Here is a 19,919-nt window from a genome sequence, read left to right as displayed (position 1 = left end):
GTACTATATAATATTAATAGTTTGTTTTTTCTACATTCATGCCTCTGCTATTTAGAGATGAAAGAAAGGTTAACATTGCCAGACCATGAAGAAAAATACTAGAAACTAGAATTATGTCTGTGTTTTTCTTAAAAACATACAAAGAGTCCTCAATTATTCTGAAAACATACCATCAAGGTATATATTACTCTTCTTTTCCCCCAAAGTTGTTTTTAATATGATGGTATTTTTTACAATCTAAGTCCTCTCAGAATCAGAAAAATACGCTATAGGAAGAGAACTCAAATTATTTAAGAATGTCTTTGCTTCCAACATTTTATCTTTTAAGCATTAAAATCTTTGTAAAAACTGTAGGATAGTGTGATGTACACTCTTAGACTTCTCACCTAGATTCATCAATTCGGCCACATTTACTTTAGGTCTTTATATTTTGCTCTCTCTCTCTCTATATATATATATATTGCATCTGTCAAATGCAGATTATTACATGACACCTCTACACTTCTCTATGGTGATAAGAACCTTCTCCTATATATAATCTCATACTGAAAATGTTATTTTTACACAATACTCTAAATAGAGAGTCCATATTCAACTTTCCCCAACTATAGCAATGCATGTGTGTGTGCTTAAGTCGCTTCAGTCCTGCTCGACTCTGCAACCCCATGGACTGTAGCCCGCCAGAATCCTCTGTCCATGGAATTCTCTAGGCAAGAATACTGGAGTATTCATGCCCTCCCTCCAGGGGATCTTTCAGAGCCAGGGACTGAACCCACATCTCTTACATCTCCTCTATTGGCAGGCGGGTTCTTTACCACTAGCACCACCTGAGAAGTCCATTTAGGAATAATGGACTCTTACTGTCTCCTCTCTTTAGAATCCTATTATGTATGCCAAAAATTTCAAAGCACGTCAAGAATGCCTTTAGATATCAGTATCATATTTAATATCACATCTTAAGGAACATTTAAATTCTTAGCAAGTATTAAAAAAAATCACTGAACTACAGAACTGGAAGGACCTTAAAGATCATATAATCCAACTCTTGCATTTACTAGAAGGAGAAAACAGAAATAGAGAGGCTGATTTGCTCCTGGCACCCAGTATGGTATTCTGTCTTGCTAAAATGTGCCCACTCTGAAACTGGCAGTATAATGTAATGTTAAGAGCATAGATACAATGACCAGGATGTTTGACTTGGAAGTCAGCAGCTGACAGTTTTGATCTAAACCAAGTTTAGCCTTGCCAAGCTTCAATTTCCAATGTGTAAAATGGGATAATAGCATTTACTCTACAGGTTTACTATGAGTCTTAATCAAGCTAACATTTGGAAATTAGGGACTGATATGTATACACTGCTATATTTAAAATAGACACCCAACAAGGACCTGTTGTACAGCACAGGGAACTCTGTTCAACACCGGGCAGGGATTTTTTTGGTATTACTGAATCCTAGTACACTGGTTGGTATGTGTTCAACAAGCAAGTGTTTAATAAATAAATAAAACCTTACCAAACATGGGAAAAATATTAAAACTTCTCAGAATCACCCCTTCTTTACTAAAAAGCTGACTGAAGCATAACATCTAAATAGGATTACACTGTGATCAGATTCTTTTCTCCTTTATAAGAAGCTCAAGGAGAGGTCACAAACTTTAAGACTTTCTCAAAGTGTGTAATTCCACCACATGGGGGAAAAAGGAATTTAAAGCTTTAGTCTGTATATCCCTAAAAAGGAAAGAAGAAAAAAGCCCAAAGCACTGAAAATACTTCAACACTACAAGAGATTTGTTTCTTGTTTAAAAACACTGAACAAAACATACATAAACTCCCTGGGCACCTGAATATAAATCATAGGAAATCTGCACAATTACAAACTAAAGAAACAAAATCCTTTTTCGGCACTCTGCACCTTGTGGATCTCAGCTCCCATGTCCCTCACAGTGGGAACACAGAGCCCTAACCACTGGACTGCCAGTGACTCCCACAAACTAAATTTGATGCTACTCAAGTTAACACAAGACAATTCTCATGTTTTTTTACAGCATCCACACATTTATTAAATTGAAGGTAGAATGAACCACTTACTATCTCAAAAATGTTTGCTTTTAAATTAAGATAAACACTCAGAAGTAAAACAAACTTTTCAATTGTTGCTTGACATTAATGTCATGGAAGACTCTTCATAAGTATGATGAATCAAATAAACATCAAACTGTATAATGTCCCAAAGATCCAAGAGTTGTCCCAAAGAGCTATGATTCACTAGAATTTTGATTACCTATTATTTTTTTTAATTTTATTTTTTAACTATTACCTATTATTTGAAATAAGTTGTAGAAAATCCATAAACATATTTTCAGGTTTTTGTGATATGATTTGGCTACCATTTTTCGGTACAAAAAATCAGATGACTATTGCTTAAAATAGAAATGAACTATTTATACTAACTTTCATAAGACAGAGACAGAGCAGATTCCCTAATTTTAAAAAATTATCTGATAATTCAAAGCAGTAAGTAAATACATTTTTTACAATTCACAAATCAAGCTTTTTCGAAGAGCAGCAAGATACCTGGCATGGTTTTCCAGGACACGGAGCGGAGAGGAGGCAAAGCGAAGGTCCCACATTTGGACCACTGGTAGCCTGTCATCCTCAGAGGCAAGGACCATCTGAGTGGCAACGTCAGGATGCCACGCCAACCCAGAGCAATGCATCTGCACACAGTCAAGGCTCACATCTTATCAATCATACTACTTTATGAAAAGCCGAAATGAACATGAGGAATATACATTTATTGAAGCAAACAGTAGAAAACATCAGCTCAGGCTTATGAAAACAATATTCTTACTTATGTAGTCATTATTTTAATTTATTTAAAATTTGTTTTTTAAAAACACACTAAATTAAATTCTACTAAACACTCTTAAACAGTGGTCTTAAACTAAAGAGTTTAAATGTTTTCAATTCATCCAACACTTTGATACACCAAATCATTCCAGGCCAGAGTAATTCTATACCACAAATGAGTTGTCCTGTCAAAATTGTAATAAGGGGAAAAGTTTTATATAAATTTAAAATTTAATACTTTTAGAGAAATGAAGATGAGAAGATTTAAAAAAAATTAATACCTTTCCTCTACTTTATCAGAAAAATCAAGATAAAGTGACTAAAGCAACAACTACTGTTCAAACTTTCATATGGGATAAATTAACATTATTACTGAGAAATACTTGGAAGCTCAGATCCTGTTAAGTGTTCTAGAAGGTGACTGAAATACTTATTGTGTACTTTATTCCACTGAAACTTGTTTTAAAACTCCTGACTCACTGAAAAACAATACTTTGAGGAAATATGCTTATAAATAGTGTTTTCTCATTGCTATTGCTGTTTTTAAATTATATATGTATTCTCTGATTTAGGCAAACTCGCTTTTTAAATGTCCAACTAAAAACAGTAATTGAAAACAAATTAATAAGGCAAGCCCTAAGGTGTGTCTAAATTACTTTATAACATATGATGACATAATATTAATGAATCTGTAAGATTAAAATGTAATGTGTATACAACAGCGTCTACTGAGCAAGTGGGAGAAGAATATCAGTTCATTTTAGCACTGCCTACAGCTTCATAGTCATAAAATTACTAGCAGGGAAAAATTTTACATTCTAGTTGCTATAATGCTTTGGAATAGTTGGCAAAGCAAAACAACTGGTGTATCATGGAATAACTGCTTTGATTGACCAATCTTTCTCTTCATCATTAATATATCCAGTGTGGTTTAGTAGGAATTTTATTATTTTCCCCAAAGGGAAAAACAACCTCTCATTCCAACATGACTGGTCCATAAGAAAACAGGATTTGACTTTACAGAAATCTGCCTTGTTCCCAACTCTGACAAACAATATAGGAATAGCTATAGCAGAAACAAAACATGTTTCTCACAAATCAATCTGTTTTCTAAGATTGTGTTACTATGTGTAACTATGTGTAAGTTACTACTTACCCTGTTATTATGATCACTGACTTTGATGATAGGTTCGTTTTTTCTAAGATCCCACACAGTGGCCCGACCACTGGGACTGGCTGATGCCAAAATATGCTGAACTTGTCTGTTCCATGCAATGCAACTGATATCTTCTGGGGGCTGTAAGGAATAAACTACTAAGAACCATTTCTCAACTGTAATCAAGTTTAACTACAAAATCTAATTCTTCTTTTTAGGAAATGGATTACTTAAAAATCTGTATCTATACCTTCCATAAATTTATTTTTATATTCTCAACATATGCAGTTTAAAGCTCAGGTATACACCAATTCAAGTACTTTACCTTGTCTATTCACCAGCCACTTATTAGGCTCCTGTTACAAATCAAGCACTGTTTCTTTACTTTGCAACTGCTCCATGGAAGATAATGGACCACAAAGTAGATGCTGGTCAACGTGACAGACATCTAGGCAGAGCAAAAGTTACAGCCTAGACCTAGAAAACCATATACTATTGTTACGCTGCCTCTCAGATTGCCAAAATGTTAGGGCCTGTTATAATAGCCACTCAAATCGAATAGTCAATACAGTGTAAAGAAGGCGGAGATGACTGTTCTTTGTCAACTTATTAGAATTACATAGGAAACAAGGTTGTGTTTCTTTTTTTAAGTAAGTTTCCTCTATGATTTTTATTCTGAGGTTGGGTATTGCTAAAATACTATATAATATAGAACACTATACTACATAAAATATTATACCTAAGAAACTATTAAACACTATGTTATTTACTACCACAAGTCTAGTACCTCAAACAGTGCATGGGAGATGGCAAGTACTAAATAAATATTTACTGTTGAAGGACTTGCTGATACTCTTAGGAAACATATTTATTAACACTTGATCATGCTAAAGAAAAATCAATGACATTTAAACACTGAGATATTTTAAACGCTGACATTTAAACAGATATATTTTGTGTGAAAAAAACAAGTAAGTGCAGAAAAACTGATTTTGGTTCTTTTGATTACATTGAAATCAATGTAATACCTGCGTTTTGGCTCCTGGTGTCATTGGAGTTGCAAAATTATTTAGATCCCAAATGTAGATTTCAGATTCGTTAGCACCAGAGGCCACCAGATTAGTCTGCAATAAGAAAGAATTAACAAATAAATAGCACTTACAAATAATGAAGAGAATTCAGAATAACCCAATTTGGAGCTGGAAAGATCTGTACATTTTCAGATACTGAGAACAGCCAGGGACACGGCTGGTGGGGGAGGAGGGAGAGTGGGCTGTATGGAGAGAGTAACAAGAACGCTTAAATTACTGTAGGTAATATAAATAGGTAAAATAGATAGCCAATGGGAATTTGTTGTGTGACTCAGGGAACTCAAATGGGCTTGTTAACAACCTAGAGGGGAGGGATAGGGAGGGAGGTGAGAGGTATGGTTCAAGTGGGAGGGGACATGGGTAAGCCATACTGTAAAGCAATTATCCTTCCATTAAAAATAATTAATTTAAAAAATCTTTCAGTTTTAAGGCATGTAATTTTTCTGTTTAATTAAAAAAAATCAAAATGCATAAACCCCTAAAAACTATATATAACAATCTGAAATTTAATCAGTTTTCTAAAGAAACATATTGTAAAACTCTATTAAACTAAAAAAGATAACACATCTACTGACATTTCAATACAAGACACTAAAAAATAATTAAACGGATAAATTCTTATATGGTGATTATTGCCTGTGGTTTGGATCTCTGGAAGGGAATCTGATTGTGGGAGACAAAAATAGGTCACCCTGTTGGCTTCAAATAGCTGAATGCTAAAATAATGGTGTCTATCTCAGGCACTTCAAAGTCAGCCTCTGGAGTTGGATCAAGATTAAGACTAGTAAAAATCCTCATGTATTTATTTATTTAAAAAAAATTTTTAACTGAAGTCTAGTTGACTTATTTCAATTAAAAAACTATAGTTTCTCCATGGCTGATTCATGTCAATGTATGGTAAAAACCATTACAAAACTGTAAAGTAATTAGCCTCCAATTAAATAATAAATAAACAAAACTATAGCTTCTGGTGTAAAGTGACTCAGTTACATATATATATTTATATTTCCATTATAGTTTATTTTATTATAGGATTTTGACTATATTACTAGTTCCCGGTGCTATACAGCAGGACCTTGTTATCTGTTTTATATATAGTAGTTATATCTGCTAGTCCCCAATTCCTAATTTATCCCTCTCCAATCCCCTTTCCCCTTGCTAACTATAAACCTGTTTTCCGTGTCTGTCCTCACGTATTTCTGTTTCATGTATGCTCCGTCTTGCGCCAGGTGGTAGTATTTCTAGGTAAACTATGTTGTGCACTGTTTGGATCAAAAAGACCCTAAAATTGTGATATGAAGTCCAGGAAGACAATGAGATTCATATACTGACCTTCATCCTTTACTGTTCACTCTCATTAACCTACTACAACAACTGACATACAACTCTGAAAACAGAGGAATTCCATGGCAGTAGCCACCTATGATATAAGACACGAACCAAAAATCAGCAGTTGTTGGAAATTAGCTATCTAATCTAAAGAGTGGGCACCACAAGCCACAGAAAACGAAGAAGTTTGGGTTTCTGTATTTCTATATCTAAAATATCTATTTATAATACAAGAAAAATAACTATCAAGCTTTTTATTTTTAAAGATAATATTTATTTTCTGATTATACTCAAATGTCCTATTAATTCAAGATCTTTATTAATGTATGCTACTGCTGCTAAGTCACGTCAGTCGTGTCCGACTTTGTGCGACCCCATAGACGGCAGCCCACCAGGCTCCTGTCCTTGGGATTCTCCAGGCAAGAACACTGGAGTGGGTTGCTATTTAACATTTCTACAATTAACATTCAGTAATGTTTACAATGGCAACAGTACAAAGATTCTTAATTGCCCATTAAATTTATACTATATTTACGTATACATCTTATTATTTGATAGAGTAGTAATCTCTGACATAAATACATTTAGCACTAATAAAACAACAGATTAACCCACATACAACAGCACCGGAGGAACCAGGTCTTACTTGTGGCATGGAGCGTCTTTAGTTCTAGGATCTAGTTCTCTGACCAGGGATCAAATCTAGGCCCTCCTGCACAGGGAATGCAGAGTCTTAGCCACTGGACCACCAGGGAAGTAGCCTAGACAAACTTTTAAAAGACTAGGTTTTCAACCTCTGAGGTGCCTAATATTTTAAAAATGTCCGTAAGATGACATGACATCTCCAGACTTCTAGAACTAAACCCATCACCCTGATCCCTTCCCTGGGGCTAGTGTATCAGTCACTGAAGCCAACTCTGAACCTTTCATTCTTCATACAAATACACTCACTCAACAACCTGCATAGGCACAGTTTTAGCTTTCTCCAAGACTGAGGCACAGTAGACTCATATACTTACTTCAAATAGGCAGCGTGCATCTCAAGAAATATGAATAAACGTCAAAAGTCTAACCTGGAAAATGTTCACATCCAATGCTCTCACTGGGCCAGTATGCTTGTCATTCTGGGCAATCACAACTTCCTTATCCCCAGCGATAATTTTAGAAGGATCATAAAGAATAATATTTCCGTTTTCACCACCTGCAATCAGGACTCCAGAGATATTTCCTTTGGAATCCATCTTATGAGGTCCCCAAATCAACTTGTGGTATCTTTAAAAGAAAATGAGCAAAAATACTCTTTTTTGAAGTCAGATAAACTTAGAAAAGAATTTGGAAATTATATATTTAAGCCTTTTCATAAATACACCAAAAACACTGCTTCTCCTCTATTCCTGGTAACTGTACCTAAGTTGGTGAAATGGCATTTTAGTTTTTATTTATACTCATATTTCATTTTGTAACCTTGAAGGGTACAAAAACTCTTTTGTACAGCTAATACAACAAAGTATACTTGATTTGTGTGTCAGAAGATAAGAGCCTTAGAATGGTTTTACCATTTAGAATCTGTGAGACCCTGAGCCAGTTACTTAATCTCCCTAAGCTGCTTTTGATTCATTTATAAAATAGAGCTCATCAACCACTTCCCCTGACTTTATTTGACTACAGAAGTACTCAGTAACATGTCATCTGTTAAACAGTAAAGCAGTTAAGGGAGTCATCTGAAATTTTCTAAGAAAAATAATGTATTCTGACAGTAAAAAAGTGATATCAAAATTATGTCTATTATGACATAATTCTCCACCCACTGGTGGAGAATAAAAGATTACAATTTGGTATGGAGGTGGCATGGAGATATATAACAATGGTACTGAGTCGAAAAACTGCCAGATGAAAGGCATCTGGGATTCCCAGTACAGTGGGAGGGCTTGGATGATTATAAGCCATCCCATGGGAGATGCCAGGATTTGAACTGTATTGTTAACCAAGGTACAATCTCTTCACCAAAACCTGCCAAGGCATTATGCTATAAAGCACATTTTGCTACTGAAATTAAAGTATCCTATACAGCTTAAGTACTTGGAAATCTACCCATCTAAATACTTATCGTATCAGAAACCATGTTAATAAAATTCTCTGTGAAATGTAATTTGAAATACATTAGTAGATAGGGGAAAAAAGCAACCTCCATCCAAAGAAAATCACTATTAACATTTTAATATTCATCTAACTACTTTTTCTAGTCATGCCTACCTTTTTCTGTAAAGAGGTAAGATTAAAAAAAGCAAAAGAAAGTAACTCTACTATATCATGAGGAAAAAAATACCAGACACTAGAGGCTTTCCTTCCTACACACAACAGTCCGTAAAAAAAAGGAAATTCAACAGAACATATATAGACACTTTTTAAACTTCTGCCTAAACAACTCAGATATTTTTTCACAAAATATGTCACTAACGGTATTCCTTACAATTTCATAATGGAACACTTATAGACACACTAGGCATCAACTACAACATATAATCAAATAATCACATAAATTTCAGGTTGAATCTCATACCTGTGAGAAGAAGAGAATGTAGCACAAGATTTCATATCCAAGGATGGATCAGAAAGGTCTAATTCAAATATCTCAAGAGAAGCGCTGGTACTAAATGTTGCATCCAATTGTTGAGCAGATGTTCCTATAGAAAATATATTCATGGTAACTACACATGCAAAACCAGAAAGACTCAGAGAAAACCATACAAAATAGACATTAAATGCATGTTTTTCAATTATCTCACTCATGAATGCTACATTAATGACTGAAATCTCAGCACGTATACCATTGAGCAGATGCTTTCCATTACTACAGCAGTAAGATTCTGATGCAAGGCTCAGAGATGATGTTTGTAAAAGTCGGTAGTACAGACAATTTTTTAAGTCTATAGATAAAATCTCTGAAAGAACAGTTCCATGCTTATAGTCACAAATGATATAACTTCAACTCTAGTTATATAAAAAAGGAGCATCAAAACTGTTGTCCATTCATTCAAATTGGTATTTATTAACTTTTTTACATTTTATCTATTGTGCTTAATACCACAGGAATAAAGATAGAGCACAGTTCTGAAGTGAGGAAGACACTATAAATGTAATAGACCATGATTAACACTATGATGTACAAGCATATAGGAAGGCCACTGAACTCAGCTGAAAGGAATGTTGCACGTATCTCATCAGGAGAGGAGAGGCTTTCTAGAGGAGCTGAAGCTTGACCTGAATCTTAAAGGCCAAGTATAAATAAGTCAGATGTGGAAAATAAGAAATTAGGTGACTTATACGGTCTTCTCTCTGTTGAACTTACCTGTAGCTAGGTAAATGGGATGATTCTGTGCAGGGCTCCATGCCTGCATGGCGGTACGATCTACTTCCTTTAACTTCATCCTGCTAAAGAGAACATTTCACATAGAAATATAATAAACATGTAAGATGGAACATTTTTTAACATAGAAATATATTGGACAAACCAATACATTAATAGTAATGCTGGAATGCCAATAAATCACATTGGACTAGGTATCATTTGTTGGGAAATGTGGACCATTTGAAAGAAACTTGTTAAATTATTTTGAGACAAGTATAGGGCTATTCTGTTTATAGATTATCATCCTTCCGTTGAAAAATCTGTCTGGAAGGAAACGTGCAAAAACAGGGATAGTATGTGGTTAATCAGTCTTGCATGCAGTATGCGTCTCAGTCAAGATAAGACAGGCGGCAGTGCAGCAGGGGGAGAGAAGGCACGTAACGAACAAGGTGTGCCTTCCTGGAGCAGGACTGCTCAGGAGCAAGAGCAGTGTGACAAACTAATTTTAAATAAAGCAGACTAAGAGGGGAATATAGCAAACCCAAAGAATTTTAAAGATAAAGCAGAAACAAATTTTTAAATGGTCACTCCAAGCTACAATCCCATATGCTACTATTTTATATATTCTATGTGAAAGTTACTTTCGTAGAAAAACTCAGGAGATACTGTGCTACAGCATTAAAAATATCTTTGTTGGACTTTCCCGGGTGGTCCCATGGTTAAGACTCCACATTTCCAATGTAGGGGGTGTGGGTTCAATCCCTAGTCAGGGAACTAAAATCCCACATTCTGCCAAACACCACCAACAAAAACAACTTTGTTATTTTACATAAATGCATTCACATGGCACAGTATTCCACTCTCAGATGTAGCCTAATCTAATTACTTAGTCTCCTACTGAGAACACCTGAATTGTTTTTGAAAGTGAAAGTCGCTCAGGAGTATCTGACTCTGTGACCCCATGGACTTTAGAGTCCATGGAATTCTCCACACCAGGATTCTGGAGTGTGTAGCCTTTCCCTTCTCCAGCGGACCTTCCCTACCCAGGAATTGAACCGGGGCCTCCTGCATAGCAGGCAGATTCTTCACCAGCTGAGCCACAAGGGAAGCCCAAGAATACTGGAGTGGGTAGCCTATCCCTTCTCCAGGGGATCTTCCTGACCCAGGAACAGAACTGGGGTCTCCTGCATGGCAGGCAGATTCTTTATCAACTGAGCTATTATTCTTACAAACAACGCTGAAATAAATGGCCACACATACATGTTACTTCACTTATGGACAAGGAAAGCTATAGTTTTCCAGAGGTAAAACTGATGGGTTAAAGAATAAAAGTAAATTTAATTCTGATGGATACTGCCACTTGAAATGTATCCTGGTATATACAGTGTATTGAATATATTCGAAGTATGTATTTTTTATTACTTCAAAATCATTTATTGAAATTTTTTTCTTACTAACTTTAGATACCACCTTTATCATGTACCAACTTCCTGTATTTATTTCTAGATTTAATATTTAGGTTTATATTCCTGTACACATCAGGATATAGGCTAAGGTTTACATTTCAGTATTCATGTACATTTATTCTGTGATTACCATTCCTTATGCCCATGTATTTACATGCTAGGCATGTCACTTCTAAATACTGAGGCTTTACATGAGTATGATTTCAATAATCCCCACCCATTTTCCTTGCTATTTTTTGTTTGTTTTTTAACGACATAAACAATCAGAAAATTTCTTGTCTAATTCCAGAAAAAAGAGAATGTTAGTATTTTTTATTGAACCTGTACCAAATTAATAAATTAATTTATGGAGAACTGACAGAATGGTGAATCTTCCTAATCAAGAACATGTCTTTAGAGTTAAGCCTTCTTTTTTATTTTTCAGTATTGTTTGAAATTTTTTTGACATACTGGGTCTGCTTACTCCTAAGTATTTCATCTTTTGCTTCGTTTGCAAATGTGGCTTTTTTTCCTTCCACTATTATGTCTATGATCTCATTGTTAAATGAAGGCTAATGATTTCGCTACATTAATCTTTAATCCTGTTTTCTTACTGAATTCTCTTTTTGGAGTAGTGTTTCAGTAGATTCTGTTGGGGTTTCCACATATATATTCATACCATGTGCCAACAGAGCCAGTCTCCTCATTTCACACTGTCGCTCCTCTGGTATCTTCCTCTTGTGTGAGCTGGCCAGGACTAACAGTATCATACTCAACAGCAGTGATAACAGCGCTATTTCTTGTCTTGTCCTGTTCTGCAGTGGGAAAGCCTACTGTATCACCACTCGGCATGGTTTTGGAATTTGAGATATATACACATATATTTGTACAGATGTGAGTGAGTGTCCACACACACTTACACCTGTACGAGTAAATAAATATACATATGTATACAAACATGGATGTGGAAATAGCCATTGATTACTATCTTACTGAATGCTATTCATAAAGACTGGGTGTTGAATTTTGTTGAATGTTTTTTCATTAGGTAATTGGAGATGACCATATGATTTTTCTCTTTTGGTTTACTAACAAAACAAAGCACTAACAGATTTCCTAATACTGAATCATCTTTTCATACCATGCATCAACTTCTCTTGCCATGATTCTACTACAGAGCTCCTAGATTTTGTTTAAAAAGAGTTTCGTTCCTAGAGTCTTAAACGAGATTTAATTGATAGTTTTCCTCTTTTGTACATTCTTTGTCAGGTTTTGGTATCAATGTTACACTTGTTCAGAACAAATGTGGGAGGTTTTCTTCTTTTCCCATGCTCTGGAACACTTTCAATAACAACACTGAAATTACTATTTCTTTAAGGATTTACCAGAATTCTCCTATGAGATATCTGGGTCTGGTATTTTGAAGGGAAGGTAAGTGGTAATTTTCTCTGTTTCTTCCATGGATATTGATCTATTTGAATTTTCTTTATCCAAGGTCATTTTTGTAAATTATGTTTTCCCATGATGTTCCTTTATTGTACTCTTTTATACAATCTTCTAATTTATTTGTTTAGACTTAAACATGGACTCATGCTTCTTCTAATTTGTGCTGTGTGTGGTGATTAGTCCTTATAATATTCATGTTTTGTCCTACCCTTCTTTGAAAAATTAGCTAAGTGACTTAACCTGTTTCACTAAGTATTTACAAAGAGTCAAATTTTGGCTTTACTTATTAGTTTCACTTTTAAAAAGTTTTTCTACCTTTTTAGTTAAATGCTTTACTTATCCATTTTTATTATTTCTTTAGGCTTTGAATTTTCTCTGAGCACTGATTTGTTGTATGTTTCTGGTCCTATCTTTGTAACTATAATTTTAAGTAATTTCCATTTAATACCATTAATCCTTTATTTCTTTACCTAGTTTAATTAACTACGAGCACTAACAGAATTAGCTTATATAGCTTACTGCCTCTCCTGCAGCACACAGTTATAATCATTAGTATCATCTTTCTCAGAGTTTCCCTTTGTACTGTTAAATACGCTTATACTTCTACTGATTTGTCAGCTTTAAATGATGTCCTTTGACTCCTAGACATTACAGATTAGGCAATCCACAAATTTATTCTACCTCCAATTTTCTTCCTGCTTCCCAGTTCTCTCAATTTTTTAGTTTGATGACCAATTTCTACACGATCAGATATGTAACATGTACATTTTATCTTTTCTCCCTTATTCCCACTTTGGTTTCAGCCTCAGGTCCATAGCAGTTAAATATACTCAATGTTCTCCAATAGCACTCTTGCGAGTTTTCTTACTCATCTCTGGAGGATGAAGTTCATCCTCTAACAGTTTTCTTAAGAGGGCCTTAGACTAAAAATATGCCCTGAGTCTTACATGGTCAAGTTGCTTACATTTGAAGACCAGATGATAAAAGGAAGGGACAGAAAGATGAAATGATTTGAACATGCCAGCAAGGGGCAGAGCCAAGATCTGAACTCAGAAGTGAGCTCCAGAGTCCAGCCTCTTACTTGCTACAAGAAGCTCAAGTATTCAATTTTAATCATACAAAAAATATTAAAATTTAGGAGAAATACTGAATGGCAAAGAAACTACAATGCATGATGAAATTAAGGGAAGAAGAAATGAATTTTAGAAACTGGGCGAGGTCAGGCAAAGTGGATGCATTAGGAGGCTGAATCACACTGCAAAGAGGCAGGACCTCTGGTCCGGAACACTGACTTCTGGTCCTTCTGGTCCTTCAACCTGAACATTGACCCTGCTACTTTTGACACCTTTACACATTATTTGATCTCTCTGAGCCCCAATTCCCACACTTGTAAGATGGGGATAAGTGTGACTACCTCAGGGGATGTTGTGAAGTTCAAATGAGAGAAATGTATTTTACAGAGGTCCAAACACAATGCCTAGCACATAAGTCAAAAAGCATTTTAATACACTAACTACTTTAAAGATTATTATCATCATGAGATTAATCAAGAAAATCGCACATCTAGTTTCCTAAGATTATTGTGAAGGAAAAAAGGAAAAAAAAAACAACTCACAATTTTCTAAGAGGTAAAAAACAGGCCTATTTTCTTTATATGAAATGCCTTCTTTCTCCTCTCAGTCGTCTTTAGTAAGTCCCATCTCCTTCATGAAATCTGCTCCACTGATCAATCAACACTGATCTAAACTTTTTCTACCTGCCGGAACACTTTAAGCAACTCATTTATCTCGGTAAAACTTTATAACATTCTCTTAGTACATATTGCTTACGTATTTTCCCAGTCTGTTTTATCAACTTGTTTCATCTTGTTTGGTCATCTTGTTTCACCAAATCGACAAATACTGTTTTGTTTTCAATCAAGTCTTACAACTTTTACCCTTTTTGGATCTAAAACTGTTTCGCACAGAGTGAGATATACATTGCTGGATTGATTCTGAATGTCTATATTTAAAGGAATACAAAAAGACTGATGCACTAGAAAGACCAATTTTAAGTAAAATATTTAATTTTTAAATTCTTAACTGTTTTAAAGGATCTTTTCTTATTTAAAAAGTGGGAAAGTACTGCTTGGGGGAAAAAAAAAGGTTTCCTAAAATGCCTTTAGAATAATTTCTAATATTGAAAACAAAATAGCTACATATATATATATATTTTTAAACCCAATTGAATATAATTACAGTATCTCCAGGAGGAAAGGTACAAGGGCTACAGGAATTCAGGAGCACTTAGTTAATGGGTAACATTTACTGAAAGAGAGAGACTAATTTACAAGAACATAAAAGAGTTAAGAGGGAATTCAAAGCATTTATAAAATCTGTTTCTTGGCCTTAGTACTCAATGTGCCATCAGAAGCAGTTCCACTTAATAACCTGTACTGAACGTAAGGTTTAAATACCATTGTTTAAAAAAAAAAAATCAAATACTATACTACGACAATGGCCTTGAACTACATTAAGCAGTTTGAATCTAACTAAACAAAAATATCATAAGCTACAATCATTCTCAAAACTATTAAGAATACTATGAAAATACAGCTTCATCAGATACATGTGTATCTCCTTCTCTTACAATTGATCATTTAGTTGTAACTAGTTTCCTTGAAAATATGAAGAACTCTTAAACCATGTCAATTTCCCAAGTAAGACTTGCTTTAAAAACTTTCTGTAGTTTTTAATGACATATTTTTATTTCAATTTATTTATCTGGCTGTGCTGCGTGGCATGTGGGATTTTAGTTAATTGATCAGGGATCGATCGAACTTGCATCACCCTGCAGGGGAAGCACAGATTCCCAACCACTTGACTGCCAGGGAATTCTCTATGTAATTTTTTTCAATATTGTATGTGATTAGAATTCACACCACGCAGATTTATTTCATTTGAAACTATTTTGCACAGAACACAATCACTGTGAAATATGAAAAGAAAACTGTGAGGACAATGGTTTGTTCACACATGCCCCGTATAAGACAGTACCAAAAGAAGAGCAGTTAAAGTATGGAGACTGGAGCCAACACTGTCAGTTTAAATCCCAGTTCCACGTGTCCTAGCTGACTTTTGGTATGTAATTTTATCTATGTCCGTCTTGGCTAACCATTTGGTAAAATAACTATAATAAAAGCATCTACGCCATAGGTCTGCTGTGAGAATTCACAGAGAACAGTGCCTGGCACTTGGTAAATAAATGCTTGTAAACGGCAGCTAATACAAAAGTCACCATTTAAAATGTGTACCCCAGTGAATCTTCAAAAGAATACATCTACTGAAAAAAATTTACGATCCAGACCACAACTTTTATTTATTCATCCAAGTTTCTCTCCGCAACAATTGTGTGCAGTGAAATGAAACTTTCCCCCTGCATTTTCTAAAAGCTGATTTTGTGAAGCAACACTAAAACCCAACAGCACTAACCTCTAAACAGCTCCAACCTCACAATGTTATCATACATGGAGCACTGAACTAAACCTCAGGAAGTAAAAAGTCAAAGAGGTATCACAACTGGAAACTCTGACTCCCAAACCAGAAACACAATACCCGGCTGCCACTGTGGCTAATAAAAAACCACCTTGTGTGGACAAGATACCTCATTAGCATGGGCACATTTGTTTCAGAGAATTTATTTAATGTTACTGATGGTCTAGGCTCATCTCACCCAGCCAAAACCAAATCAAAGATGCAACTGTGCGCTGGTCATTGAACTAAATAGTGTCACACTTATCTGCAGTCTTAATACAACAAAACTTTTTGAGCTGAAATTAACCCTCTTTTGGGCCACATCACACGGCATATGGGATCCCCAGTTCCCCAATCAGGGATTCCATCCGTGCCCTCCCTCTACCCCACCGGAGAAGTGTGGAGTCCCAACCACTAGACAACCAGGGAAGTCCCTGAAATTAACCTATTTAAGAATTACAACTTTTCTAGAAAAACAACGGATTAATTTAATAATATCATTTTATAAGAATCTTTAATTAGAATTGTATAAACCTCACGATATACAGAAAATCCTATACGTGTGTATGTGCATGTTTCTAGGAAGATGATCCAGTAGTTTCATCAGATCCTTAAAAGAGAGTGGAGTGATATATACAATGTCATTGCTGTTCTCTACTCATTAAGTTGTGTCCAACTCTTTGGAACCCCCCAGACTGTAGCCCACCAGGCTCCCCTGTCCATGGAATTTCCCAGGCAAGAATTCTGGAGTGGGTTGCCATTTCCTTCTCCAGGGGATCTTCCCAGCCCAGGGATCAAACCTGCATCTCCTGCATTGGCAAGCGGATTCTCTACCACTGAGCCACCTCAGAAGCCCACAACGTAATACTTCTTAACCATAAAAAGGAATGAAATAATGCCATTTGCAGAGACATGGATATACCTAGAGACTGTCATACAGAGTGAAGTTAAGTCAGAAAAACAATTGTATAATATCGCTTATATGGGGAATCTAGAAAAATGGTACGGATGAATTTATTTGAAAGCACAATTAGACAGAGATCTAGAAACCAAGCTTATAGATACCAAGGGCGGTGGGGGGTGGGGTGGAGGATGGGATGAATTGGGACACTGGGAATGACATGCATGCACTCTTGATATTCTGGATAAAACAGATAACTAAGGAGAAAGGAGAACCTACTGTACAGCACAGGGGACTCTACTCAAAGCTCTGTGGTGACCTAAAAGAGAAGGAAATCCAAAAAGGAGGGGATACACGTACACATATAACTGACTCACTTTGCTGCGTAACAGACATTAACACAATGTAAAGCAACTATACTCCAATAAAAATTTAGAAATAAATACATAAATATCAAAAGAACATCAGAAAACAAAATAAAATCACAAATACTTCTAGAAAAAAGAGAGAGGAACCCCAAAAGATTAAGAATCATTGCTCTTTATAGTTTACAAATTTCTTTCTGTTCTTACTGGTTTCAGAAAATAACTTGCTTATATAAAATTAAGTTATATAATTGGAAATTCATTTCAAATCTGACATTTCCTAAACCTAAATAACCTCAGATGTGTGTAACAGAAATTCACAACAACAAAAACACTTCAACTTATCCAAAAGTTCGTAGAGAAGAAAAGAAGTCGCTCAGTCGTGTCCGACTCTTTGCGACCCCATGGACTGTAGCCCACCAGGCTCCTCGGTCCATGGGATTTTCCAGGCATGAATACTGGAGTGGGTTGCCATTTCCTTCTCCAGGGGATCTTCCCGACCCAGGGATCGAACCCAGGTCTCCCGCATTTCCAAGCTACCAGGGAAAGTTCGTTAAGGGTCTACAAACCATTCGCAGGGCTGTAATTAGGGAGAAATGAGGAAACAGGAGCAAAGAACCACTGAGAAAAGGTAAGTAAACTTTAGCCAACTCTAGAACAATCAATCGTTATGTACAGAAAACATAAGATAGTATGATTCAAGGACGAAGCTCTAACTACTGATTAAACAGTTACAGTTGCCCACAAAGACAATCAATTTCAGTCTTCTGTGGTTAGAAAATACAGTTTCGCGGGAAGGATTTATCACAGACCATCATTGAAACTTCAGAATGACCTGGGTAAAATTAGTTCCCCGAGTTATGAAAAAGTTTACAATGCCCACAAGCCCAGGCAACATTTTGATTTATTTTACACCTGCCCCCTTACTTTAACCTCTTATTATAGTAAATCAGTAGCAAAAACATACAGCACTGAATGATACTTCCTTCGAGATACAGGCTGCGACCGGCGGCGACTGCCCTTAAAATAAAACAATCCCAGTTAAGTGACAGTAGTCCGTAGTTAAAACCTATAAATTTACCTTTAAATCTGGCAACAGCTCAGATAATACCAAAAAACCCCAAACTAAAGTCAACCAAGGTAATGCTGATGAGGTCTGTTTCCTTCCCTCGCCCTTGGGGACCGCGCCTCTTTGTGCACCAGGGTCCGAAGGTCTCCTAATCTCAGACGCCAGCTACGCGCCTGGGCTGGACACCCTGGCGCAAGCCTCAGGGGCGCTTCTGCTCAGCGGAGGAAACGTCGGCGGATGCGGGCCGGCGCGATCCCCGAAGCAGCCGTGACGCCAGGCGCTGTCCCGCCCGGCCCGAAACGAAGACCCGGGCGCGCCGCCGCCGGAGACCGGGCCGCAGGCTGACGGGGACCAGCGGAGACCGAGACCGGGATACAGGCGTGGGCCTGGACTCTCCCCGAAGGCCCCAGGACCCGCAAAGAGGACAGGAGGGCACAGGAGGACGCACCTGGCGGGGACCCCCGGCGACCGGTTCCTGCGTGAGCGCGGCGCCAGTTGGACTCTCCCAGCATTCGCCGCCGCCCCTCCTCCTGGCCTGGGCCACCTCCACGTTCCGCTCCAACGTGGCAGCCGCAGCCCCGCCCAGCCGGCTGGCCGACGCTTCCGGGAGCGACGCCCCGCCCCGCCCACCCCGATACGCGGCCCGCCACGGCACTTCCGGGACCGGGGCCGGAGCCGGGGCCCGGGTCGGGGCTCTGTAGCGGGTGGGAGTCCGGGAGGACTCGCTTCCGCGCCGCGCTTGCACTTATGAATTCAAAGGGGCGGCGTGCGGTGGCCAGGATGATGCGAAAATGAGAAGTCCCGGTGGGCGTAGCTGTCTGGCGGGAGGCCGGCCCCTGCCAGCAGAAACGCCACGTAGCGCTGGTCCTGGGAGACGTCAGCGGCCCCCTCCACGCTGCCGACGCGACCGGCCACCGAGAAATCGGGCTGCAAGGGCCTTATTACAAGGCTGTTACTGGGTTATTTCACTTATTTACTTGGTTCTCCGGTATTTCTTATTGAGAGTATATTTAGAACCAAACGATCTGATCATACCCAAAGGCTGCTGTGGACATGCTTGATTTGTTACTCTAAAGAGGCATGAATGTGAAAGTCGCTCAGTCATGGCCGACTCTTTGCGACCCCATACACTGTAGCCCTCCTGGCTTCTCCGTCCATGGGCTTTCCCAGGCAAGAATACTGGAGTGGGTTGCTATTTTCTTCTCCAGATCTTCCCGACCCAGGAATGGAACCGGGGTCTCCTACATCGCAGGCGGATTCTTTTATCAGCTGAGTTACCAGGGAAGCCCCTAGAGGCACAGTGGAGTGAATAAGGTACTGTAGTTAGTATCCTGCGATACTATTTGAGATCTCTGGTGGCTCAGAGGTTAAAGCGTCTGCCTGCAATGTGGGAGACCTGGGTTCAA

At 37.4% G+C, this 19,919-nt stretch overlaps 1 protein-coding gene across 50 annotated transcripts in view; it reads right to left on the bottom strand.

Annotated features, from left to right (window-relative positions):
* SEC31A (SEC31 homolog A, COPII component) overlaps positions 1-19,050 on the bottom strand; it is a 59,695-nt gene extending 40,645 nt beyond the window's left edge. For 23 of the 50 annotated variants that reach the window (XM_086405017.1, XM_086405023.1, XM_086405024.1 and 20 more), the window contains exons 1-7: positions 18,962-19,050; positions 9,776-9,858; positions 8,987-9,110; positions 7,500-7,698; positions 5,035-5,130; positions 4,007-4,147; positions 2,575-2,717 (exon numbers count right to left, since the gene is read on the bottom strand). In XM_086405017.1, the coding sequence (XP_086261143.1) occupies positions 2,575-2,717; positions 4,007-4,147; positions 5,035-5,130; positions 7,500-7,698; positions 8,987-9,110; positions 9,776-9,854 (782 nt within the window). In that variant the 5' untranslated portion in view covers positions 9,855-9,858; positions 18,962-19,050. Of the gene's footprint in view, positions 1-2,574; positions 2,718-4,006; positions 4,148-5,034; positions 5,131-7,499; positions 7,699-8,986; positions 9,111-9,775; positions 9,859-18,411; positions 18,460-18,525 lie in introns of those variants that run through there. The other 27 variants (XM_086405018.1, XM_086405029.1, XM_086405060.1 and 24 more) reach the window with 6 other exon arrangements.
* Positions 19,051-19,919: the final 869 nt, after the last annotated feature.

Source organism: Bos grunniens, chromosome 6 (genome assembly GCF_055505025.1).
Source record: "Bos grunniens cultivar Pamir isolate PY7600 chromosome 6, Bosgru_T2T1.0, whole genome shotgun sequence".
NCBI classification, from domain to species: Eukaryota; Metazoa; Chordata; class Mammalia; order Artiodactyla; family Bovidae; genus Bos; species Bos grunniens.
Note: the sequence above shows the minus strand (reverse complement) of the source record. Positions and strands in the feature narration are given on the sequence as shown.